This window comes from Sylvia atricapilla, chromosome 12 (assembly GCF_009819655.1).
Source record: "Sylvia atricapilla isolate bSylAtr1 chromosome 12, bSylAtr1.pri, whole genome shotgun sequence".
Taxonomy (NCBI): Eukaryota; Metazoa; Chordata; class Aves; order Passeriformes; family Sylviidae; genus Sylvia; species Sylvia atricapilla.
In genome coordinates this window covers 6,876,669-6,902,544 of record NC_089151.1, presented here as the reverse complement: position 1 = coordinate 6,902,544, position 25,876 = coordinate 6,876,669, and the positions used below count along the sequence as shown (strand labels likewise).

At 49.4% G+C, this 25,876-nt stretch overlaps 1 protein-coding gene across 2 annotated transcripts; it reads right to left on the bottom strand.

Moving 5' to 3' along the window:
• Nucleotides 1-25,576, bottom strand: LOC136366502 (glucose-fructose oxidoreductase domain-containing protein 2). Of its 2 annotated transcripts, XM_066327591.1 has the most exons (10): nucleotides 25,478-25,576; nucleotides 20,151-20,498; nucleotides 14,682-15,494; nucleotides 7,519-7,632; nucleotides 7,021-7,245; nucleotides 5,741-5,913; nucleotides 3,478-3,639; nucleotides 2,213-2,382; nucleotides 1,205-1,341; nucleotides 1-731 (listed from the first exon to the last, which is right to left on the bottom strand). In XM_066327591.1, the coding sequence occupies exons 2-10, from the start codon at nucleotides 20,401-20,403 to the stop codon at nucleotides 571-573; spliced, it is 2,208 nt and encodes a 735-aa protein (XP_066183688.1). In that variant the 5' UTR covers nucleotides 20,404-20,498; nucleotides 25,478-25,576; the 3' UTR covers nucleotides 1-570. The 2 variants fall into 2 exon arrangements, with proteins under 2 accessions (XP_066183688.1, XP_066183689.1); XM_066327592.1 differs by lacking the exons at nucleotides 1-731; nucleotides 1,205-1,341; nucleotides 2,213-2,382; ... (2 more) ...; nucleotides 7,021-7,245; nucleotides 7,519-7,632 and having other exon boundaries at nucleotides 13,226-15,494.
• Nucleotides 25,577-25,876: the final 300 nt, after the last annotated feature.

Here is a 25,876-nt window from a genome sequence, read left to right as displayed (position 1 = left end):
TGGAAATGATGATTTATTCGAGGATCTCCTGCCACACAGACAATAAAGGCTTCTCCAGACATCTGACTGGACCCTCCTGACAGCCCAGCCCTTCCCTGGGCAGAAAACACTGAAGCTCTCTGCCTCTTTCTTGTCCCCAGGTGCTCAGGATGACCCATGATCATGGTCCAGCTCAGGAGAGAGAGAGTGACAAGGAATACCACAGGGAGCAGCACAAGAGACCTCCTACCAGTTTCTAGAAGTAGGAAGAAGTGGAAAGTAAGAGGTGATGCCACAAATCCAGAGCAGAGAGCTGATTTGTGAGAAGTCAAGCAGCAGAGACAACTGTTCTCCAGACCACTGAGCAGGGCCTTCATCAGGGCATCTCCCTCCCTTTCCTGTGGACAAGACACAGCACTGAAAGGTGAGCAAGAGATGCCAGCTGCATACTGGGCACTGTTATCAGCACCTGCATGGGCCCAGGGTCTGGAACTTGGCTTCCTCTCCTTCTTCCCAAAAAGTGATGTCCATTCCTGCCCAGCAACAAAGGCTGTTCAGGCAGAGCAGCACAGCACACCTGGCCCCACCAGCTCAGGAGTCCAACTTGATGAAGACTTTTGGCCTTGAGAAAATTTTGATCGCCTCGTCTATCTGGGAGAGTTTCCTCTCGAGCTCTACCCGCCTCTTCTGCATCTTCAGGCTGTCTCCACCCATTGGCAGCAGAACCAGGTCCTTCATCAGCTGCTCCTGGCCTGTAAAAACAGAAAAAAAAAAGTTGTGTAAGTTGAAGAGCAAAGAAATCCATCCTTTTTCTAGTGCTATGTACATGAACATGAACACAATGGCAGCACTGGAACAAAGACCTAGAACCCTTCTATTTAAAGCTCAGCTGGATGAGGACCTGAGGGACCTGTTCCAGCTTTGAGAACCAAGGACTGGACTAGAGACCTCTGAAGGTCCCTTCCAACCAAAATCTAAAATTTTAGGAGCAATAGCAACTCTAACATCAGGTCCAGACATCATGTCTGCTCCAGAGAGCCAGTCCTGTCACCTGCAGGACACTGATTGCTCTTTCCATGCACAAAGCTCACATCCTGCCCACATATGCCTTAATCCAGGCAACGCTCCAAGTGGCAGGAATCTGTGTCCCTGTGTCTCTTCTCCCTTATCCTGTCCAGGATTGTCTATTTTTCTGAGCTGGAATCCCTGTTTCTTTTCCTCTTACTCTGTTTCAGATTGCTGAGGGTCTCCAGGCGCTGGCTCTCGGGCATCTTGGTGTGGCCGGGCGGCGTGTCGGGGTCTGGCAGGTTCCGCAGCCGCTCCTCCATCTGCTTGCGCCACAGCTCCTTCCTCTCCAGCAGGCTGGGGGCAAAGGAGAGCAGCTGTCAGCACATCTGGCAGGAGAGCTGGCCCAGGGGCACAGGCACAGGCCAGGAATGTGCCCTTCAATCCCTGCCAGGCTCCGCCTCACTGGCTGAGGACCCCGGGGACCCAGGTGTTGGCACACACCCTATGGTGGGGGATGCATTGTGTTTAAACCACACATGTGGACCAGCAAATGTGCTCCACATCCACAAAGGGTCACTGGCAGAGATGCACTCAGGCCAACGCGTGCTCCTGGGAGAAAAGGGCTGCTGCTCCTCATTTCTGGCTCACCGAGTCCTCCCCAAACCATCTGTGGGTCAGTGGCAGAATGAAGTCGGACAGAGCAGATCACGGCCAGGGATGGTGGCAGAGGACAGCACAGCCAAAGGACTGGCACCACAGTCAGTCCTAGGGCAGATTCTGTTTTCCATGCAGAGCCCCAAAATGCACAGCACTAGCTGGGTGCTCCTCAGAACTCAGGTCCAAGGCAGAATGAACACCTGTGAGGCAGAGTGAGCTCTCTGCTTCTCCAAAACCACACCTTTTCACACCAAAGCTACACCACATGGAACAAAGCTTACAAAGGGGCAGGAGCACATCTCGCAAATAGAGCTTCCCCATATCAGCATAATTCTACAACAGCAAGCAAGGAGGAGACAAAACTCCCTCTGAGCCCTGTCACACTGGGCATGGGATGCTGGTTAAGCCAAGAAAACAGGAGGGACAGCGTTTACTCCCCAAGTCACAGACAGTGGCACTGCCGCACATGGCGAGGGCACCTCTGTGCCCGGCCCATTTCTCTAGGCAGAACCTGGGGGGTGCAATCAAGGCTGTTACAATCCCGTGGAGCAGAGAGGGGCACACATACTACTGGGGGACGTGGCCCTTTTGCTTGGTGTTGTATTCCTCCTGCTCCCGGTGCTTGTGCTCCAGCAGCTCGGCCAGCGCCTGCAGGCTCTGGGAGCGGCGCAGCGGGGCCCGCTTGGCAGTGCAGGCGTTGTGCCTGATGAAGTCAATGCTCCTGCCCTCCACCTGCATCTGGAAGGAGAGAAGAGAGGCATCAGGGGCAGGCTGGGCACATGCACGCAGCCAGCTGCCACTGTCCACACGAGGGAAAAGGTAAAAAGGCAGCACAAGAGATACTGAATTGTGTGACAGCAGACCAGGCAGTACCATGGGAACAGCCCGTGTCAGTGCACAGCCACAGACAGGCAGGAGCTATGGCCGTGGTTTGGGAAGGCAGGCACCAAAAGCCAAGCCTAAACCTGGCCTCTTTAAGGTCCCCAAGATGACCATGTGCCTTAAAAGCCAGAAGGACAGAAAAGAACAGGCTTGACATAATCCCCATGGCTCCTACTGATGCATTTTGAGGGCAGAGGAAAAACAGGTTGGGTGTCCACCAGGCCAAGAAATGCAACAGAACCCCTGGCAGTGCAGGAACTTTGCTGATCCTTGGGGCACTTGCCCAGAGACAGCACCTCCACCATGGCTCCTCTGCTGGACAAAACAGTGGAGAAGGTGGCTGTGTTTGCATTTAAGATTTCCCTAGTCTTCCTCCTTTGTAGATCATGTCCTATTTAATTAAGTCATTCATGCCATTTAGGAACCAACAAGCTGACAATCTCACACTTGCCAAGGGAAAAGGACATGAGTCATGGAGCTGTTTAGGACCACCCAAACAGACTACTTCAAAGGTTTAACTACTAATGCTGATTTAACTGCCCTTACTAAAACGCAGACTAATTTCCCAAATTTTTATCTAACATCCAGAAGCCACAGTTCCTTTGATTACAGTGGGAATAGCCTCCAAATCCCCAAGACCTCCTGCAAAGCCCTTGGAAGAGCAGATTTGAGATTGCTGGCATGAGGAGGTGGAATTTTCACAGGGAACTTCACGATCTCCTTAACTATAAGTGAGGATGACGCTCGAATTAACAGTCCCTGAATATCCATCTCACCACCCTAGTGACCAAGACCCTGTTCCTTCCCTTCAGCCAGGAACAGTATTTACATATCTCCCTGCTCATGCACCACATCTGACCCAGCACTTCTGGAGACATGAAGAGCTCAAAGCAGGAACAAGAGATCAGTGTCAGAAATCCCTGGCATGGATGCAGTTAGTGTGTAACTCACCTTGGTTTCAGCACCCTGTGCCTCTGGAGCCTCTGTGTCTGCTCCTGCTTTTGCTCTGACAGGCCTTGGGGACAGTGGTCTGCATGGTTTGATCCCAGAGCCACAGCGGGAATATGCCCTCAGGAAATTCACAGCCTCGGGGTTTGGAGGTGGGGAGGTCTCCTGGGAAAGGCAAGAGGACATCCACCAGTGGAGGGAGGCTGGAGCAAAGAAAAACCCTCTCAACCAAGTTTGGGTGGTCAACCACGAGCTCAGCCACAGGTTTCCAGCAGGCACACAGCAGCACACATTTTCTGCCATGGCCTGGCAGAAGCTCTTGGGGGAAGATAATCTGCAGTCAGCCAGCAAAGGCCAACAAACAGCAACAGATCCAGACCTGGCCACTGAATGAATCGCTAAGAAACAGGGGGGAAACTCTGCAGAAACATTTTTGGATCAAGCAGGTAGGCACGAAGCTGCCTGCTGAGGTGCTGTTCTCAAGTGCTGCTCTGCTCAGCACCTCAAATCTGTGGTTATATCACTCTAGAAAGAAAAAAGGAGCAGAGAGTGAAGGAGTCTGGTGGACTTGCATCTGAGGGGCATCTTCAAATGTGGCACAGGGTGACAGTATTTGATGTCCAGCAGGTGGTTTGGGACCATCTCAGACACTCTTGTTGCAAACAAACCCTGAAAACTGAAAGGTGAAACTGTGGCAAGTGGGTAACCTTACGAAAAATGCAGCTGGAGCACTGCTCTGCCCTTAGGAGTGATGGGAACTGCACAGGGCCACCCCCAGATCTTTACAAATACCCAAGGTCTCAGCTGAACTGCAGCTTCCTGGAGAAGATTCCTTTTTGCCTGGCCCCATTCAGCTGGGCAGAGCTGCAAACTGATGATGGGACTGGGCAGCCACATTGGTGGGTTGGTGTGAGGAGCAGGGTATGGGAAGTCCTCAGCACTGCCCAGACTGTTCATTCTCCAAAGATGATCAGTTTTATTTCAACAGGAGCTCTGGATCTCTCTTGTAATAGGAATTGCCTTCACCTAGCACAGCTGGCTCTGTTGACTGAGTCTGTGACCTCAGGAGCACAAAGCACAGCTTGCCCCATCTCCCTCCATGGGAGCACTGGGACTGCCAGAACCCTTTCCAAGACAACTGCTACAGTTAACAGCCTCAGGGACAGATGACAGAGAAAAAACTCTGCATTAGTCATCGAGATCCAGCAGAATCAACTGAAGCTCTGAGCAGCAGCAGCACCTCCACAGAATGTGGAGTTCCTTCACAGGGAACACCTCAGCTCCAGGAGAGCTACAGCAACAGTTAAAGCATCATGAGTCAGTGGCAGGGCCTCTCTGGAGGAATACACAGAGCACAAGTAATGCACCACGCAGAGACTGCCTGCGCAGAGACCACCCCCTTTCCCCAAAACAAAGGAAGAGATGAGATCAATCTTCCTCTAACCCAGAGGATTTGTCAAACAAGAGCGTAGGCTTGCGTTCTTGAAGCTCTCGTGGGTTTGCTCCCATGTGTGGAAGGGTCACAGATATCAAAGAGGTCGGTGACACACCAGGAAGAAGGGACACAGCAGTTGGAACCACTGGCTTGGGAACCATCTTGCCAATTTTTGCAGTTGTTATCAATACACATCGTTTTAGCATCAAAAGCTGCCCACAGAAAGGGAAAACAATGCAGAGATGGGGAGGAACTTAAAGGCTCCAACTCAGCACCCTCACTGTGCTGTGCTGATCTATGAGGCCTCAACCCAGACTGCCTGGGGATGTCTGTGTGCCCCCTGAGCAGTGGTTATTCACCAGGACAATCACTTGGGGAAGGATGTGTGGATACACACTGCCCACTGGGCACCCACAGGGTGGGAATAGTTGGACTGAGGCTCAATGCAGCCTGCAGATGTGAGAACCATAATCAGACCTCTGAGAACCACAATCCAAGGGGCAAAATGCCACAGCCTTTTGGCACAAACCCCAGAGAAATGCTGCCTCAAACATGGGGAAGCTGAGAAGGCAGATGGGAGCATTCCTTGGCAGAAAATATGGCTAAGAAGGGGAAGCAGGACAGGGATTATTGCAGCAATCACTCTCTGGACCCAACCACATGCTCTCACTCATAGTCCCTCTACCATATCTGCCCACTGTGCTTCAGCACTGAGCTGCCCCCAGATCCTGCAGGCTCCAGGACTCCCTTGTCTCCATCATCCCACTGTCCCTCATGGCTGAACCACACCCCAAGCCTGAAGAGTTCAAGAGCTCCTCCACAGATACCAACCTGCAGTTTGGCCTTCACCTTTGACTCCACATTTTCGTATTTCTGGGATTTCCACAGAGCTTTCACAGGCGTGGGCTGGCTGCGCTCTTGGGCTCGCTCCTTCTCTTTGCACTTCTTCTGAATCTCCTTTATCCGCCTCACGTTTTCCTTCTCGTAGTCCTTGGCCTCCTTCCCTGCTCAGCAAGGGGAGACACACCTTCACCTCCCAGACACTGCCACAGGATGCAGGCTCGTGGAGTGCTGGCACCAGAGCCACAGATCCCTTCCAAAGCTGGTCCAACAGCCCATGCAACCAGCAAGTTCTTCCCTCTCCTGCAGATTAGACCATCTCTGCATCCTGCTCCTGTTAGATGTACACTCCCAGACTGACTCTTCTGCCAGAGGATCCCACCATGCCCAGACGAGCATCAGAACAGGTCTGTGCACACTGCTGGTGTTCACAGACTCCCTCGTTCTCCACTTGTCCCAGTATGGACTATGCCAGACACGCCATGCCAGCATCCTCTCAAGAGCAAGGTCAAGTCCCAGTTCAGCTGACGTGGTGTTTCTGAAGTAGAGAGGGCTGCAGAGCCTTGAACTTGCACTGTTCCTGGTTTCAGGGTCAGCCATTGTCCCACATTCAAGTGGACACAACCAAGATCATGGATTAGGGGTTTGTTTTGGTTTTGAATCAAGAAGTATCCTTCCTTGGGCTCCCCAAGACAGGGAATATCTCAGCTGACAGAACCAGATGCTCAGCTGTTCCCCCTCTGTTTGGGCACAGCAGATGTGGCATCTACCACACTGGCACCAGCTCAGAGCAATGCCAGCACATGAAGTAAATTAAAATGACACCCAGAGCTCAACCTTATCTCCTTCCTGAATGTATTCTGGGGGAAATGCCTGCCCTGGAGAAGGGAACATCTTTTGCAAAGATGTTCTCATATCCACAGACACTCTTCCCAAATCCTGCCTGGTTTCACCCACTAGGAACTCACCATGTTAAACATCCTCAATACATCAAGGTGTTGCTTGATTCATATAGAAGTTTGACTATGAAGAAGTCCAAATTTTTGCACCTTTTTTCAAGTCCCTCTTCTCATTCTAAACCTGAGACTGGAACCAATCATCACTGGCTACAGCACAGGTGACTCCACTGCCAAAGCTGCACATGGGGTGACCAGCCCTGGAAGCTCAAGCTCTCCTCGGGCAGCAGATCCTGGGAATCCACCCCAAATCCCTGGTGCTTCATCCCTGGCCCCAAAGGCAGCTGAGGCCAGCAGTGACTTGGCTGTACTTACTCTTAGCTGGCACCCCCTCATCAAGGGAGATCCCCTGGAGCTGCAGTAAGAGGCTGAGTGTCCCTTTCTGTCCCTTCTCCAGGAAATCCTTCCCGCTGGGGCGAATGCGAGGGGCTGGCTGAGCCTGATGGGCACTGCCCAAAGCAGGGTAGGGGCTGGGAACTGGGTCCAGGGGGCCAGAGGTTAAATACAGCTTCTGAGCATTTCCTTCCAGCCTCCCTCGAGCTGCAGAGAAAGAAAAAGGAGAACCTCATCAGGAAATGATCTTAACTCAGTCTTCTGCACCCACAGCCCACAAACAATGTGAAGATTCCCTCTTCACTTCTGCCTTATGCTTTCCCATTATTCAACCAGCTTACAGGCCACTTTAGGATCACCACGAGAAGCACTTTTATCAGTGTGAATAGAGACTGTTGAGGACACCAAGGGATAAGGACATCAAGCTGTGTCATGCCAAAGCACAAACTCCCAAACCTGTGACAAGCATCGAGGACTCACCTGAAAAGGGGCGTTTGTAATACTCTGGAAAGAGCGTTGGGTCTGGAGGGATGGGCCCAGAAATCCTGGATGGCCCTTCACACATCCTGCCTTTGCCACAGAAGCCAACCACCACTGAAACAGAAATGAACAGGACACACTGAGCCACTGAAGAGCTACATCATATATACAGATATAGATGTAGATATAGACATAGATATAGATATAGATATAGATATAGATATATGGGAATTTCTGACTTTGGTTTGACACCTCACCCCCAGTTCCAGAGATATCCTGCAGGTAGCAACCACCCCAAATTAGACTGCATGCAGGTGAAACAGCATGAGACAGTGCTATTGAAGGGGTCCAACAGCACTGTCTCTACTGTGGGTCTAATTGGTGTTTTTACCAGTGCTGAGAATGTCCACAGTTGCTGTAATATTGATACCTTTGGTACAAAAAATCCTTCCTGGCTTTGTTGTCTCATATGGAAACATCCAAAGCAGACACAGAAGGAGTGAACAGGAAACAGGAGGTAGCTGGCCATCATCTGAGAGGTTTTAGCCTGAGATTTGAATTATCCTGTACCCTGGGGTCCCTCTAAATGGCTCCTGTGGTTCAAACACAGTTTGTCCAGAGGAAGCTGAAGCTCCTGCTCCACATGGCCATATCCTCCCTGAGAACACACCTGTGCTGTGACCATCCCTGAGCAGGCTGGGGCTGACCCTCAGAGGGACACTTTACAAAAAGATAAAACATTTCACTCCAGGACCACATAGGGCAGATTTCTAGGGAAGAGCCCAGATGGTTTCTCAGCTCTTGGGGAGAACAGAGTTACTTGCTTAGAAGAACGTTTTCCATTTCTGAAGTACTTTTCAAAGCAGCACAGATCCACAAGTCCCAGCCCAGGTCCCTGTGGCTTCTCTTCTCTCCATGACAGAAGCACAAACCCTTCCACCAGGAAGGGACAGGAGCAGCCAGCATCAATCCCCCTGCACTGTTCACCAGGATCTCCTGGATAGTGTTTTTACACCTACAACAAACCCGCTCAGAACATGGGCATGCAGGATGCCACACCAGCAGGCACAGACTGGTGAGCTCTCAGCAGATGCCACAAGAGCCTCATCAGAGTCACACCACAATTCTGACAGGCGCCAGGGCAGCTTGGCTGGAGTCACTGCTGTAAGAGCTGGGGCTACAACCTGCACTCCCTGACTCCTGAGGCAGTAATTTAAACATTTCTGAGACAACTCGATGGGAAGAACCCCTTTCAGGATCCTTGGCATGCCAGCACTGACGGGACGCAGCATCTGCAGTTTAATTTATAAACCAATAAACGATCAGTGCAAGGCTGAGTGAGTCTGAGTCATAGCAACTAATGCACTGCAGTCTTCCTTGCTAAATCACCCCTGTTGACATGAGACCCATTAGCAAAACGCTGTTATTCATCTCCTGGACACAACAGAGGCAATGCAAGCAGTGCTGACTGCTGCACACCAGCATGCATGTGCAGCCTGCACCCAGCTGCTCTGGAAAAGCTGTTTCTGAAAAGCAGGCACAGACTCTCAGCCAGAGATAAAAGGATGCTGGCTTGGTATTATTTAATCTCCTTGATAATGGATCCAACTAAGCCAGAACAGCCTCTCTTATTCTAGAGGGGAAAACAAAAAAAAAAAAAAAGGAAGCATTCGCCATGAGACAACTCCAGAACAGCTACTGGCTTTGAAATGCACAGCTGATCTTGATCTGAACTCGAGTCCCAACCCAGTGATTTACACGCAAAATGACAGGCTGAAATCAAGACCTGTAACAGAGCAGACAATTATTGCGGGGGAATGAAGGAGGAAAGGCAAGTTGATGGGAGGTGGGGGATGGAAGGCTCATTTTATACCTTCACATCCCAACTGCACCCTGCCCTGCTGCATGGAATTTGCAAATGACACCCACTCCCTGATTTGCAAGTCACATCACCTCTGGCTTGGGATCTGAGATCAGACAACTTCATTACAACAGGGAGCATCTTGCTTATGTAGGGACCTATGAGGGACACAAGCCCCCAGCAGCAGTGTCCCAGCCCTGGGAAGCAGCTGCCAAGCCTCAGTCACCAACCACTGGCACAGACTTCCCAAGCTGCTGCTCTGCTCCTGCTGACCATGGGCCTGTCTGGGGGGACACGAATGAGAGACCCTCACTCCTGCCAAGAAGGACTGTATGACCTCTGCTGTCATTCCCACCTGCTTCATTTCTTGGGACAGCTTTGCAGCGCCAGCAGTCCTGTGCTGAGCCAATTCCACTCACTGCCACTGCATCAAACAAGTCACTTCCTCCACTGGGTTTGTTTTCTGCCCGTGTAACCTTTTGTCCAAAAGGAACACGGCTTTTTACATCCACAGGGGCATCAGAGAAGCACAGGAGCAAGCACCAGGGAAACACAGCAGCACATAATCACGAACACAGAGGAGAGGGATGAGGGAACAGGGTCAGGCCTCTTGGGCAGTGACCTGACCGCTGCCTGCACGCAGGAAAGCATCTGCCTTACCACCACACCAGAAAACTGAACGTCGACAATGCAGCACCCGGCCTGCTGCCACCAGACACACACCAGTTATGCATTCACAGGCTGTGAGATGCAGCACACTCTGCAGAACCAGGCTGAATAAGTCCAGGCAAACAGATATACGTGTGCCACTCCTCTCTGTTCCTTCCCCTGGCAGCCTGTGGCCTCCCCAGGGAAGTGTCACAGCTCCCAGCCATCCCACACAGCCACAGGAGACACAGAGCAGTTGCTGGAGTAACCAACAACTCCAACACTGCTCATTCAGCCCACTGTGCTGCTCCCTTCTCCACCAGAACCATGGCTTTATGCTGCCCTAGGAGCCAAGCAATGCAAGCTCCAGTTCTCTCTCTCCCAGAGTGTCTGCAGGTTTAATAACCATTAACTTGACTCTGTGCCCTTTGCTGCAGCTGACCAAGAGGTAAAAATGCTACTTATCTCCCTGGTAAACTGAGCCCTTTCAGAGCCTGTGAGAACCACAGCTTCCTTTTGTGGCTTGTTTTCAGCATTGTAGTTCAAGTAACTGCAAAACATGGGAAAATACAAGCCTCAGGCAGGTGCATTTCACAGCCTTGAACCCTCAGCATCTGACTTTGAAGCATTCCCTCTTTTTCACAGATGACATTTTCACTGTGCCTGGGTCCCTGGCCAGGAAGCTGCTACCACACGGAGCTGATGCCAGCCCAGCTTCTTGGCGTCATGAGCCAATCTCTGCAAAAAGCATGGGAAAAAACATCCCACGGTTGTGATAAGCTGTGATAAGCAGAGCAAGTCATCTGCAGCAAATCAAAGGGCTAATCTCCGTGCAGCTGGTCTTGCATGTTTGATTCCTTCCTCAACAGTTTTAGCTGAATTGGAAAGCCACATCAGGATAATTTCCATGCTTGAGGGTTACACCAAAACAGCACCAATGGATCTGCAACCATTCCTCCTAAAGAACTGGGAATTGGGACTAGAGGTCAATGTGCTGTGAACCTAGCCAGTGATTTTTGTCCCTGCCTAAACCTTCTCCTTGCTGACTACTATGGGAGAGACTAATATTTTCCTTTCAATCCTATTCTCCACACGTGTTCCCCCAGGTCTCACCAGCTCTCCCCCACCTACCAGTCTCAAAGACCCATTTTGTCTCTCCGAAAACAGGACAGGTACAGCCAGGTGCAATACTGGCATTTGCATTTCTGGGAGCTGCTGTCTCCTACCAGATCTAGGGATAAAGCAGCCAGGACATCTGCCCAGGAGTCAGACGCGTTTCCTGCAGCAGCCGGGGCAGGAGCTGAGCGAGGGCCGCGCTCGGCACTGGAAGGCGGACAGATGTGGCCATTGCAGAGCTGCAGCCCAGTCCTCTCTCCGGAGGGCGAGGACAAACGACGACACGGCAGCCCGTGGGATTCCTCTGGGATACACGGACGAGCCCCGTGCTGAGGCTGGAGCTTGTGTGGCCGCCCCAACTCCTCCGGCAGGGCTGGCACGGGAGATCAACACCAGCCGTGCCCGGGGACACGTGCTGAGAGCCGGCACCGCGCTGAGCGAGAGGGGCACCGCCGGGGGACCGACACTGCCGGGGGACCGACACCGCCGGGAGAACTGGATACTGCCGGGGGACCGGGCATCACCGGGGGACCGGGCACCGCCGGGGGACCGGGCATCACCGGGGGACCGGGCACCGCCGGGGGACCGGGCATCACCGGGGGAACCGGGCACCCCTGCGGGACCTTCCTGGCTCCCTCCTCCCGGGGCTCGGGAGGCGCTGCCAGCAGCGCAGCCCCGGGATGCCGGGGGCCCGCAGCCTCCCTCCCCGGGCTGGGCCCTTCCCGGCCCGGCTCCCCGCCGCCCCCGGCCTGCGCCGCTCCCGAGCCCGGGCCGGGCAGCGTCTGTGCGGCTGCCCCGAGAGGACTCACCGAGGGAGGCGGCGGAGAAGCGCTCCCGGGCGGGCCGGGCCGGGCCGGGCCGGGCCGGGCTGGGCTGGGCTGGACCCGCAGGAGCCGAGGGCCCGGCCCCGCCGCTCCCCGGCAACCGCCGCTTCCGCCGGGATGGGCGGGCCCGGAGCGCTGCCGCCGCTGCTCCCCCGGGCCCTGGATGTGCCCGGGCAGCCGCTGACACGGGGACACCGAGCCCCGGCCGGCCCCTGTCCCTAATGCACAACATCTGCATTACACACACGGGGAGTGCACGGGGGAACCCGGGCTTCAGGGCTGGAACCCGCCTCGGCCGAAGGGGCGCTGCCGCGGTCACCATCCGTGTCTGTGCAGCGCAGCTTCAGGCTGCAGCCAGCCCACGAGGGGCCCCTTTCACCTCGCCGCACAATTCTATGGTCATGTGTCTTTCTCACTCAGGAGTCTCGGCACCGTCCGTCCTTCACTGGGATCATCTGGAGATGTTTTGTGCTTCCTTCTCTTCCTAAAGAAGGAGCTGCACTTTTTTTTTTTCTGCTCAATAGAAGCTTAGTGACAAAGGCACAAAGAAAGTTCTCACTTCCACAAGGACAGCTTCAAAACACCCCAAACCGGCATGAAAATAGTCAGGGCTTTTCTATGTGAATGAAGGTGGTGACTGCCAGGTGAGCTCAAGACATATTATTATCTCATCCATTTTACATAGCAAGTATTTTACAGACTCCACAGACATTAGACACTCACACCTATGGCAGGATCATTGAGTACAGCTCCTGGCCCTGCACAGGACAACCCAAAGAATCCCACCCTATGCCACCCAGAGCATTGTCCAAATTCTCCTTGACTCTGGCAAGATTTGGGCCATGACCATTTCCCTGGGGAGACTATTCCAGTGCCCAACCACCTTCTGGGTGAAGAATCTTTTCCTAATACCCAATCTAACCATGCACTTCCTTCACACAGCTCACAGTAGAGATGAGATTGTGCAGAGCACAAGGGCGGCCGTGTTCCTACCCTTTAAAACAGCACAGCAGTAACTTGTTTCTGTCAGAGTCTGGAAAGTAAATATCCAAAGGTAAATACCTAATTTACACACCAAGGAAGTGGTCCCATCAATACTACAGGGATTTTGCTTCTTACTTGGTGTCTTCTGGTAACTTTTACAGTAGGTAAGGAAGGACTCACCACATATGGAGTCATAGCTCTGAGTCTCCTGTTCACTTTTATTAGTGAAAATTTGTTTGACCAAATCAAACACAAGGACACAGCTGCATAAAAATTTCCCCCAACAAACACAAGTTTTTATTTTTGTAGAAAACATGATACTTTTCACGAAGGTCCAGCTTATGAAACAGCAGCGTGCATGTTAATATACATAAATACACAGGGTTACAATTTAGTGGGAAATACATTTTAAAAAAAGCTTTCAAGTACACAAAACAAATGTAGTAAAATTAGACTATCCTTTCCACATACCTGCCTCAGAAAGAAACATTTCTTAGAAGGAATGAACTTCCACCCCATCACCTGCCAACAAATCTCTCCACTGGACACCAGCTGCAGGAGAGTCTGAAGATGGGCTGGACCAGAGGGTTAATAGCCAGTGTTTGAAATCAAGAGCACATTTACCCATGGCAATTCAGTCCCTGTTCTCTCAACTACCAGGATGTGTGTAGTGTGACAGTTACCCAGCCAGCACATTAAGAGAGCTGCAAGAGGTAGGAAATACCTCCTTCCTTCCACTTTCAGGCCCCTGAAAGGTTCATGCTGTACAACTTTGTTACCCACGACACTGTGGCAATCCCGTGACCCTGGGAGGCATTTATTTATTAACAGTCACAGAAATGAGAACGTGGCCCCACAGGCACAGCACCGGTGCTGCCAGGCAGTAAACACAACTGACATAAGCACTGAGCTTATGGAAAAACAGCTGCTGGATGCAGGCAGCCTCTTGAGTAGAAGAAATAATGTCTACAGATATGGAAGAATAGCTCAATGCATCACAGACTTCCTGAAGATTTTCCTGCCAAGACACCAACAACAGAGAATTATAGTATCATTTAAATAAAACATCAGTTTGAATGAATTTGAAAGACACTTACCGCATACAGGAAGCCAAAAGGCTGATCCTTATGTTGCTAACTTTAATTCATTCCTTCTACTTTTTGTCCTATAGGAGTTTAGAGACCTGTTACATCACTAAACTCTTTTTTACAAACCGAGGATTAAAACATAAATCAGTCTCTAAGAGAGAAGAAAAAGGCATCTGAACAACAGATACTCCCTGATCTTGCTCTACGTGCTCTCATGGTTAAATCAGCAACCTGTGCAACAGGGGTTGTGTCCCATTTCCAAGCCACACAACGGCAGAGATCCCACAATTCACTTCAGCTACTGCAAGTGCAAAGGGCAATTCAAGTTTTCCTACCAGTCTCCAAGACAAAAATTAAATGTTTGCAAAAAACAGAAACATTTAAAACTCTTTAAACAATTTAAATCAGAACTGTTCATATCAGAACATATTTTACATGTTTAAAAAAAACCCAAGAAACTCAGGCTATTAAATAAGAATCTACATTTCTTAAAAACTGGGTTTTTTTACATTACAGCCAGAAGTGTTAATTGTCCTATTTTCCAAGGTAGGAATGTTCATAAGTTATTTCTTTGAAGTGCCTCACAGAGGTTTTGGTTGGCATCTGGTTCCTCAGTCATCACCTCCACAGTCTCCCACTCACCTGACCTGCTCGATTTCTTGATGGCCTCTACCACACTCTGCATGTACAGACCATCTTCAAAAGAGGCTGCCATAGACACAGGTTTGTGATCCCATGTCCGACGGTCTTCCTGGTCTTGGAACGACTGCCGCAGGGCCTGCACCATGTACACCATTCCCTTCAGGTAAAGCAGCGGGATGTCCTTAAACCCCTTATCCAAAAGGCCCTTGTTGACAGGCAGAGAGTCTGTAAACAGCAGCTCTTCCTGGAGCGCAGAGTTCTTCTGCCCGTACAAGTCTGTCCCACGAGCTATGAGGCGCCCGGCAGACCCCACAATCATGACCTCGTGGGTGAAGGACCCGGGCATGTTGAAGTTGAGAGTCACGGTGCAGCAGACCCCGTCGCTCATGAGCATCTGGAAAACGCAGAAGTCGTCGCTGGTGACGTGGCGGATCCCGCTGATGGCCGTGTTCTGCTTCACAAAAGTCTTGAGCAGACCGTGGACCTTCTCTGCTCTCCTGCTGGTGAGGTGGGTGAGGAGGTCGATGATGTAGGTGCCCATGGTGTGCAGCCCACCCCCTCCCATGAGCTCGTCACAGATCCAGTTGTACTTGTGGCTGAGCAGGCTGCCCCCGTAGACCCGCACGTCGCAGATGATGACGTTGCCCACGTAGTGATCCTCTATCAGCTGCTTCATCTTCACGAAGGCGGGCAGGAATCGCAGGACGTTGCCCACGATGCTCATCAGCTTGGGGTAGTACCTGGCAGCTGTGACCATCCTGAAGGCATCCACAGAGGTAGCAGCTTTCTCACACAGCACGTTCTTCCCTATTCCTGCAGCACAAATGAAAAGAAAAATACAGGATTTAGCACACAAGAGCAAAATGTTCAGATGCCCCAAAAGTTGCCAACAAGTGATATGTTTAAGAGCTGGGATTTCCTGCTGCAATTTCTAAGGTAAAGGTCTGGGAACTAAAGTAGGAATGCTAAGTGCAGCGAGACTCAATGCTGTTTCCAAGATGCTCCAGTTGCAGAGCTGACAAATGCTCACAGAGGGAGACTCCAAATAAAGAGGGGATTTTTACATGATGAAAGATAAATGTCCAAATGGCATCACACGGCATCAAAGAAGACACAATGTGAGTGCTATAGTTAAAAAATCACTTGAATACCTGTATAGCCAGAGGAAAAAATAAAAAGGCATGTACCCTGCAGGGAAGAGGTGGGGAGAGGGGAAATCTGATTTTCACTTTGTATTTCACCATCACTATACAACTTCATTTCTTTTTAATTAATTAATATAAATGGGACATGCAATTTACTTATATATAAAAATGTATATATATAAAAGACATACATACAGATTCTGTGTACAGAACATAAGAATTAGAAATAATGTTTTGGTAAGTGGACTGTTTTTAAACAACTCTTTCTAATTAGAAAGCAAATAATTTTGGTCTGTACATACAGCCTGTTTGCACAACCAGATAAAAGGTGACCGAGTTGACAGTCACTCTCAACACAGACAAGAGCTGCAGCCCCAAGCTGACCCACTGCACTATTATTGCTACTGATGCACTTTACATTGTGCTCAGCCTAAATCAATAGGGACAGTCAATAATCCTCCTTTTTTCCCTAACTTTAAAGCAGAAATAAAGTAATACAAAAGAGCATGACAGTACAAGTTTTAACCGATTCCTACATTTGGAGCATTTCTGGTATTCCCCTTTCCATGGCAGGGCTTTATTTTTACTTTATTGTTTTTTCCTGTTTTACATCTGTTCTGATCAAATACTTATCTAAACATTTTGCAGTGTAATAACCACGTTGTTCCTAACACGGTTATTACAGACACTAACTGGGGATGCCAGACCTGAAGGTCACTCATGGCACACCACAGTTTCTGTCCAAGAATTGCAGAAATCGCTGCACACGGTGGCAGGCACCTCTCTGAAAGCTCCTCCTTTGCCAGGAGCAGACTGTGCTCCCTGCTCAGAACAGCTTTTAATTGACTCCCAGGGAGAAGGTACCAGCACAGACACCTCAGTCAGTGTGTGGAACGCAAGGAGAAGGCAGATCCCCCCCCCCCTCCGTGCTCCCCCTCCCGGCTGCACCCAGCCAGCCCTGCCGGGACCCACGGGGCCAGCGTGCTCCTGTGACACAGCTCAGCCAGGGGACAGCTACAGGACACTCGGAACCTCTGCTTCTAATAGACACCAGTGAAATCCAGTCAGAAAATGAAAACACTACAAGTGAGAAATCCTCTGTATTGATATGAGCCTACAGCAGCTTTAATGAACAAAGGGTGAGGTCAAACTCCCAGTGGACACCCTGGCTGTCCATTGGTAACTCCCCATTTCAGGGACCATTTCTGACTCCCCTGTCCCCAATCCTGCTGCAAGGCAAGGCACGACACACAGTTCAGTATTTTTCAGGGCTAGCCGAAGCACATGGACATCTGGAGCTGCTTCAGTCCAGTTTATACACTGCCTTGTTGAAAATGGCACTTGTCTCCAGGTAGGTTACAGTAAAGCACCACCAGAGAAGAGAAAAGGATGCTCACATCATCCTGAGCAGATCTGCATCCTCAAAGCCTGCAGAAAACCAGAGTGATTCTCACTCCATGTACACTCCGGGTACAGCTCTGCAGCAGTGTGCTCTGCTGGTGCTGCTCCCCTGCCTGCCCAGCCCTGGCTCCCAGCAGCAGGCACAGAGCAGAGAGGGCTGAGCCTGGGGACAGCCCTGTTCATGCTGGGCAGCTCCTCACACTGGGCTCTCCTTGCTCTGCTGACCAGCCTCACCCTCACTCAGTGCTCTGCCTGTTGTGGCAGCCCAGGCTGAGCCACTTGAGCAGCTAAAACTGGCTGATGCCTTTTTTTGGGATGGCAGCCAGTGCAGCACACTGATAGCTCAGCACAGCCCACTGTGCAATGCCAGCATGGAGACCTGGGAACACGTAACAGCTCAGGGATAATCCTGCTGTTGCCTACAGTGGAACATCCCTCCAGCTGTCCCCAGGCTCAGAGATGGCCATGAAGCAAGGACAAGGGCCAAGTCAGAGATGGCTCCAAGGTCCCTTACCAAAGCAATGGCCATGCCTTTTGTTTTTCAAGGTAGTGTGGCTTTACATCCCTGGGATTGTTACTATTGTTTTGGTAATGAATAACCTGAACTTCGTACCATATTGTTTTCCTAAACCACAACTGCAAAATTTTCAGTTGAGGCCCTCACCAGCCAGGAGACATGAGAGCATGGATGTTGCATTTAACTGTGGGACACGAACCACAACACAGACATTTGATTAAATTTATTTAGTTCCTCTGAGACCAAAAGAAGCACAGATTTAAAGACAGCTTCTTGCTTTGCCTGTTGTGGAGATAAACCATAAGATTACACTGATTTTAATATGAACTATCCCCTGGGCTTTGATCTGTTCTGTCTGGTTCATGAACTCAAACCAGTGTCACTGCTTTGTCCCCAGGCTTGTTCATGGATGCCTGTCAGCAAGAAACTTAGGCAAGGGAACTGCACCACCTGGAAAAATTGGGCTTTTTTCTCCTCTTTACCAGGAACAAAAATAGAAGCATGATTTTTTTAAAAAGTTGAAAAATGTACTAAAATAAGTGATAAAAGTGTCACCACTTTAAAACAAACAAACCAAGCCCAACAAAACACAACACACAAGACCATTATTACTGCACCACTTCTGACATTTCCTAAAGCTCAGTCTCTTGGAAACTAAACATCAATCTGTTATAAACAACTCACAGCCAATAATTCTCTGATTATAACCATCACTGTATCAGTCTCAACTTCCAAAGAAAATATTGCCATCTTTAGCCCTACCCTGGTTCCGTGTTCCTTCAGAACATTCAGGCATAGGAAAACACCCCAACACTGGCTTTAAATAAGTCATGATATACTGGGCAGCAGACCTGTAAATACCACTGCAATCAACCTGGAAAGCTGAAAGGCAAGGTCAGCATCACACTGGTCTGAGATGTCTGCATCAGGCTGTAGATCAGGACATCTCAGGACAGAGGAAGTGATTGTTGCCCTTTTCCCTTACATCCACCCATTTCCCTGGCTTTTTCAGCCTTCCACTTCCTAAACTTGCATTCAAGCATACATACAACTCTGTATTTCTGCACCAGCTTTACCTCCCTTTCCTCCTCTGGTTAATGCCATCTTATGAGTTCCCAGCTTTCAATAAAGGAATCCAAATCCATTTTAGTTAGTAATTCACCAGAGAAAGTTCAATCCTCTTCTTTTTATCCCATCTGATCATCAAGAGCCACAAGACCTAATGAAATGCATATAACCCAACAAGTGCTTTAAAGGGCTTTTAGCATATTTGAAGAGAGAAATTCTAACTTACAGTTCAAAGATTTAAAAATCAGACTACTTTAAAATTCAAAGGACAGTACTCTAACATGGTAAACAAATCTAACAATGTAAAAAGAAAAGGAAAAAAAAAAGCCTGAAATCTCTCTCTGATAATCTAAGTGGCATTGCAAATGTTTGTGCAGGGACTTGTTTACTTCCAAAAGAAATTACTGGAGAGAAAAGAGGCACAACAAACCACCCTGGCTCACATGGTCTGAGATTACCTGTCCTAAAATTAACTCGTGTATCTCCTGTAAACACAGTAAAAATATCACCCTTGTTATTTACAGAATTACACGCAAACTGACACCCACGCTGCACTGCAGGAGAGGACATTAACACTACAAAGTCACACGCTGGGGAATTAAGAAATGTCAGGATGCCTGGGCACTTGGCTCCCATCTCCCTGCCCAACCAGTCTGGGATGTCATCCCTTCTTCCTCATCTAGCTGGATTCCTCCTGCTGTCCCCAACATCTGCCCTCCTGTGTCAGGCTGAAGGATTCCTCAGCCATGGATGTCCCAAGAGTGGTCCAGGTAGTGGTCAGGGTCACAACTAAAAAAGCATTTCTTAGCTCCTAATTCACAAGATTCTACTGAGTGCATACAAATATTTTTTCAAAGGCTTTCAACTTCTAAGTTTGATTTTACTTGTGGGGAAAGCATAAAGTAGAGCTAAACAACCTTCTCCTTGCAAGCAAATTTCATTTTCCAAGTACAGAACATGGGAAAACCTAAAATGAATTAAACAATTTAAGGTTTGTTTGTTTCTGTTGCTCTGGGTTTTTAAATGGACATAAAGCCATTTATCCTCTCATTATTAACTCTAATACAGCTGATTTTTATTACAAACTCCCTACCATAATTTCAGTCTGAACTGAACAAGGTATTTTAGCCCAATTGGTTCAAGCAAAGCTATAAGCAATTATTAACAATATTTTTAGAAAAAAAAAACCCAGGTAACCTTTCTCCCAACACCACACAAAACTTTTAGCACTGCATTTGCCCATGGGTGCAACAAGAATTGTGCTGGGGTAACAGCTTCAAATTTCAATCTGCCAACAAGCTATGGATTTTTGTTCCAACTCCAAGGACAAAAAGGTACCTAGAGCCTTGACAGCAATTTGCCGAGTTAGTGGTGGAGGGATGTTGATGCAAACCAAATCTACGTCCTGGTGCAACAAGACATCATCAGTCCGACTCGTGTAGAAGGAGATGTTCATTTCCTCTGCCAGCTGTTTGGCTTCCTCTTCAGTCTTCCCCCAAAGAGCTTCAATGGAGAAGCCTTCTGCCCTCAGCAAGGGTACCAGGACCCTGGCAGCACTACCAGTTCCAAACACGCCCACTCCAGGGAGCATTTTTATTCTTCATTCATTCGTTCAAGCTTTAGGGTCTACACAGAGGCCTTCAATAAAAGGTTCCACTCCTCAGCTTGGGGTTCCATCCACAGCTCCTAAAATGTCAAAAGCTGCAAGTCATTATCAGGAAAAGGCACATTGTGGTATCAAACACACCTATCCTGAATGCCACCTTCTGTCCTGTGTATGGCTTTCAACATTCTCAAACATCCTAGTGACAAAACTCAAAACTCCCAAAAGATGCACTCTAGAGATACAGTATTAAAGGACAAGTCTAACAAACCTATTGAAGAAGAATGGGAAGAAAGCAGCTTGACAGAGTCATCTCCTCAGCTTCAAAACTCAGCACATGGGGACAGAAACACACACAAGAGTGCAGAATAAACCAGACACAGAGAGGCACTAACTGGGAGTGACAGGAAGCACTAGAAGGACAGGGCATGGAGTCTGTCACACTGGCAGTAAAAGCAATGCTGCTGTATTTGTGATGATGTAAGTCCCTAAATGAGATAAAGGTTTGTGAGATGAGGTAATATCTTTTATTAGACCAATTGAAATAGCTGGAAATAATAGACATGCTTTGGGACACATAAATCTTTCTTCCAAATTAAATACACAAACTGAAAACAACTACTTGGACCTCGACAATTTTATGACAAATAGATAAGTCAGTCTAGAGATGATGTAGAAAATATGTCCTGTGGGAAAAGCCTGATCCAGTGAGCTTGTTTTGCCTGGGGAGGAGAAACCTACAAAGAGAGAGAATGCTAGTGTTTAAATACACAGAAATCTGCTTTCTGAAAGGAAAAGAGCGCTCCTCTGTGTCCACTGTGGGTAGTTAAAAGCTTCAATTAGGACAGTTAAAAATATCTCCCTCTGCCAATGCCACTTAATCCCCAGGAATGCAGGGTTTGCACAGAATTATTATACTCCCTAAACACAAATATTTGGTCAACTCACACTCCTTTTGTTCTTCCAAGTATTTCCTGGTAAATCAATTCCTTCAATCCCTACCTGCCAGTCTGTCTCAGCACAGCTGCTGCCCACAACTGGCCAAACTGCCTTTAGCACCAACTTAAAGGAGAGATATCAGAAATCTTCTCAACCTCTGACAGCACAGAAACCTACAACCCAGCTTTTGTTCTGTGCCTTTCTGATTTCTCATCTACTACACTCACTTGACCTTTTTTGGTGTTTTTTTGGTTTTTTTTTATGAGAAAAACATGACGAATTCAGTTTTCATTTGAAACTTAAAATGGAAAAGCAAAGATCAGATTTAAAAAGAGAACTGGTACCAGCAGCAGATCAACACCTTTGGAAAAGACACCTACAAGCAGCAAGAATCATGGTCTATTTCAGAAACAGTGTTACTCATCTCCCCATCCCAAGATACGCACATTAAGTTACAGCACATGAGAGCAAACCCTGACACTGCACTGGGCAGTTGCAGCACAGAAGAGAAACCACCCCCAATGCAAGTGTTTTGTTTGCAATCAGCATCTCATTAGTCTGGGGGGGCCTACACTGCCCAGGACATGTTATAAAACTGAACCCTGACTGAATTCCTAGGTATTTTTGTAGTACAGACACTAAACTAGAAAACAGAAATGCTTAAGAATTTATCTTGCAAAATGAACAAATGTTTACAGATGCTATAAAACAGCTTATGAAATATTTACTTAATAAATTCAGTATGTTTTTCCTTATTCTGTGTGATACAGCATTTGCAGTGATACTGTCACTGTCATTCTTCATAAGGATGAACAAAGTTCATTGGCATAAACTCCTTTTTATCCAACATTTAGCAGAACACTCAAATAAGGCAGCGACAAAGATCAAAAGGATCTTGAAAACATTTACTAGTTAACATAAAAGGCTGGGATCCTGGGATACTGGCAAGGAGGATGGCTTCTACCCAGGCTTGCTTTATAGAAATCACACCAAAAGAAACCCCACAAACAAAAACCCCCTTGCAACTGGATGGACAGCAGGCATAAATACTGAAGCCTCCACAAATCTGTTTAGCAGTTTATGGTCTGGAAGAATTAAAAATTCTTACAGCAGAAAGAACATCAAGTTCATTTGAAGGGACACAAGGTGAGGTGGAACAGAGACCATGTGAGTGTGTGCCTGCTTGCACCAGATCACACAGACATGTCTAACTTACACAACAGCCTGTAGAAAAGGCTGAAACCATTGAAAATGCTCCAGAACACCACAGTATGTGCAACAGGAGACTCCTGCTACTCAAAGCTGATTTCTGTAACAATCACTCAGTTTAAGTGTTACTCTTTCCTGTTTTCCACCCCACTGCCTCTTAAAAATAATCTCAGTCAGGTGGAATTAATCTTAAACTCACTTATCCCAAAGCATAGCATGCTTCTACATTGGTATCTCTAGGAGATATTGGCACACACCGAAAAAAATCTAGTGATTAGCTACCATGCACCAGCTCCTGATGCTGCAAGAACTTCAGGTCACCAGCTCACCACTAACACCAGCAGCAAGCAAGAAGTGGCCAACCCAGCCCCAGCAATAACTTCCAGCAGGGTATGGAGACACAGCTTGCATGGTCAAAGGGCCCCATGGGGCTGGAGACCCCCAAACATTGCAGCCACCAGGCTCTGCAGAGTGGCCCTGAGCAGAGGACAAGCTTCTCTTCCCTCCCCTGAGAGCCACCTGCAGCCTCCTCTTCCCCCACCAGATTTGCACCACCTGGTTTGGCAGGGAAGGAACAGCAGGATGGGTGTGGGTGCTGAAGGGCAGGAGAAAAGCAATCCCTACACAGGGCAAATCACAGAGCACATGGAGCACGAGCAGAACTGAGCAGCTCCTGAAAGAGCTGGAATGGGAGCTTTCAAACAGGAGTACATGTGGGTACTGCAGCCTTTACACACACACTGCACACCCCAGTGCTGGCAGGAGAGGGATACCAGCCCAAACCACCTCCATGTCAGAAAAAGGCCACTGCTGAGGAAAGGCAGCTGTAATTAAGAGTTTAGGAAGAAGGAACAGAGATCTCAGAAGAACAGCACTGTGCCTCCACTGAAGTCCCCAGAGCACCATCATCTGGAGCTCTGTGTGCACATCTGGTACCTTTCCTCTAAGCACGGGGGGAGCAGAACTGGAAGTGCTGCAGAGGTGATCAAAAGCACCAAAATCTTCTGAAAAGGAAGACCTAAGCAAGGAAAAACTCCTCAGCTGGGAAGAGACATCACAGGTAATAAAGTCAAGAGTGACTTAGGGTGGAAAAACCTGAAATTTTCACTGTCCTTCACCATATAAGAGCACATCAAATGGAGCTCAGAGAAGGCAGGATCAAAATGATCTGAAGGAGATGGTTCCTTGCAGCAGGTGTTTTTAAGCTGTGGAGTGCCCTTGCCATGAGACAGTGCAGACATTTGTCATTTACAGAGAGTGAAAAGAGAGAGACTTGTCTGTCCACTGAGGCTCATTGAATGCACAGAAGTCACATCTAGCACTGAACTGAAAAGTAGAGAAAACTGGTTTTGGCAGAGCATGGGAACAGTGCTGAGAAAGAAATGCCTGAAACTGGTACCAACACCAGCTTGGAATTAGGTACAATGTCTACATATTTACTTTAGAACCCACCAAGCCTCAAACCTTCAAACAAGCCTCAGCAAATTAGTTTCAAAAATTAAACTAGTGCATCAACCTCTCCAGCAGTCAAGCATTGGAATGAACACTGTAAAGAGAACGTTCCCCTGGAAAACCCAAAAGGCAGAGCTCATATGGGCAACTGAAACCAGACTGCAACAGATATCTTGTGTGTCAGGAGATAAAAATCAATCTCTTTTTAACAGAGATTAAATAATCAATCCTGGAACATCATTCTGACTTAAATTTTCCAACAGAAGCACTTAAGAGCTCTGCCATTCTGTTTTTTGGTGGCCTTCAAAAAAACACACAAAACACCTTCATTTTTGCTGAATTTCACAGTGACTTTGAAGTCCCATTCTGGTCATAGAAAGCAGCATTTTGACTCTTTTTGTACACATAGCAACAAGAAGTTTGTGACCTGGTGCAATGAATAAAAACCTGATGGTTCCTACAGGATCTCATTCAATTCCACATTGAAGCAGTCTGGGAACTCCAAAGGCAGAAGTCTCAAAAACTAAATAGTATAGTCAAGGATCACAAGGCCCAGAAACTGTTGTGGATCATTACAGATGGCCACAGGTAGTGAAAGAATAACAGCCCATGTTCAGAAAGGTGCTGGACAGGGTAGCATTGGCTCTGCATAAAGAGAAAGCTTTTCACATGTCTCCAGCTCATCCTAAGAAGTTCCATTTGAGTTCCAAGAAAAACGAGCTACGTGGTGGAGGAGCACACCAGCAAACACTTCTGCCCCTGGCACAAATATACTTGAGGCCCTGTATGAAATGGCTCACGTGTTGATGTCAAAACTGGCGTGCTTTCTTTACTAAATGTGCTTTTGATTCAATGCCAGCGGGTTGTGCGATAACCCACGAGTCCACAGCCTCAAGGAACTCCCAGCACACCTCGAGACAAGCGCAGCACAGCGCTCTGTCCTTCCTGGTCTGGATGTACAGCAGCCCCGTTCCAGGCACACTTCCCACAGGTGCCGCCCGAGGTCGAAGGTGGCAATGAGAACCGTGCCGGAGACAGCAGCAGCTGGGAAATCGTGGAAACCAAAGCGGCCTTCACGCAAGGCTTACAGCATGGCCATGGCAGCCCCGGGGATGGCTGTGGCACGGCCCACGATGCTGTGTGTGCCCGGGGCTTGGGCGGCCGCTCTTCGTGCGCGGGTTCCTCACAGGGCTGGACGGGACAGAACTCACCCGACCTCGCCTCACCTCTGCAACAGGGCGGGGCTCACCTCGCCTCACCCCACCACACCATCGCCCTTCAGGGGTCTGGACGGGACAGGCCCCACCTCACCGCACCGGCCCGCACGGAGTTGGTGCCCCCGGCCCCTTCCCAGCCGCTCCCGGCCCCGCGCCCTCTGGCAGGACCGCGCCCCCGTCGCCGCCCAGCGGTCCCGGGACAGCGGAGGAGCCCGGGGGGCTCGAGGGGTCCGAGCCGCCCTCACCTGTGCCCGGCCGGGCCACCGGCGTTGTCCCGCCTGGCGCATCCTCGGGCCGGGCGCGCTCCCGAGGCGGCCGCGCGCTCCCGGGGCGGCGCCCCTGCCCGGGCCGCGCACGCGCGACAGCGCAGCGCCGCACCGCCCCTCCGCCGGGCGGCGGCGCCCAACATGGCAGCACCCGGGGGGGCTTCACACGCCGCGTGAGGTACGGCCAATCCTACGGCCGGAGATGGGCGGGGAGGCGGGACTTACGGCGACGAACAGATAAACAAGCCAATGGGAGATCAGTATGGGGCGGCGTCATACCGGCGGTGGGCGCTAAGTGAGGCGCTCCGGGCGCTGGGGATGTGCCCGGAGCGGGGACCCAGGGGCGGCCGCCTGACGGTGCTGTGACTCAGGGAGCCC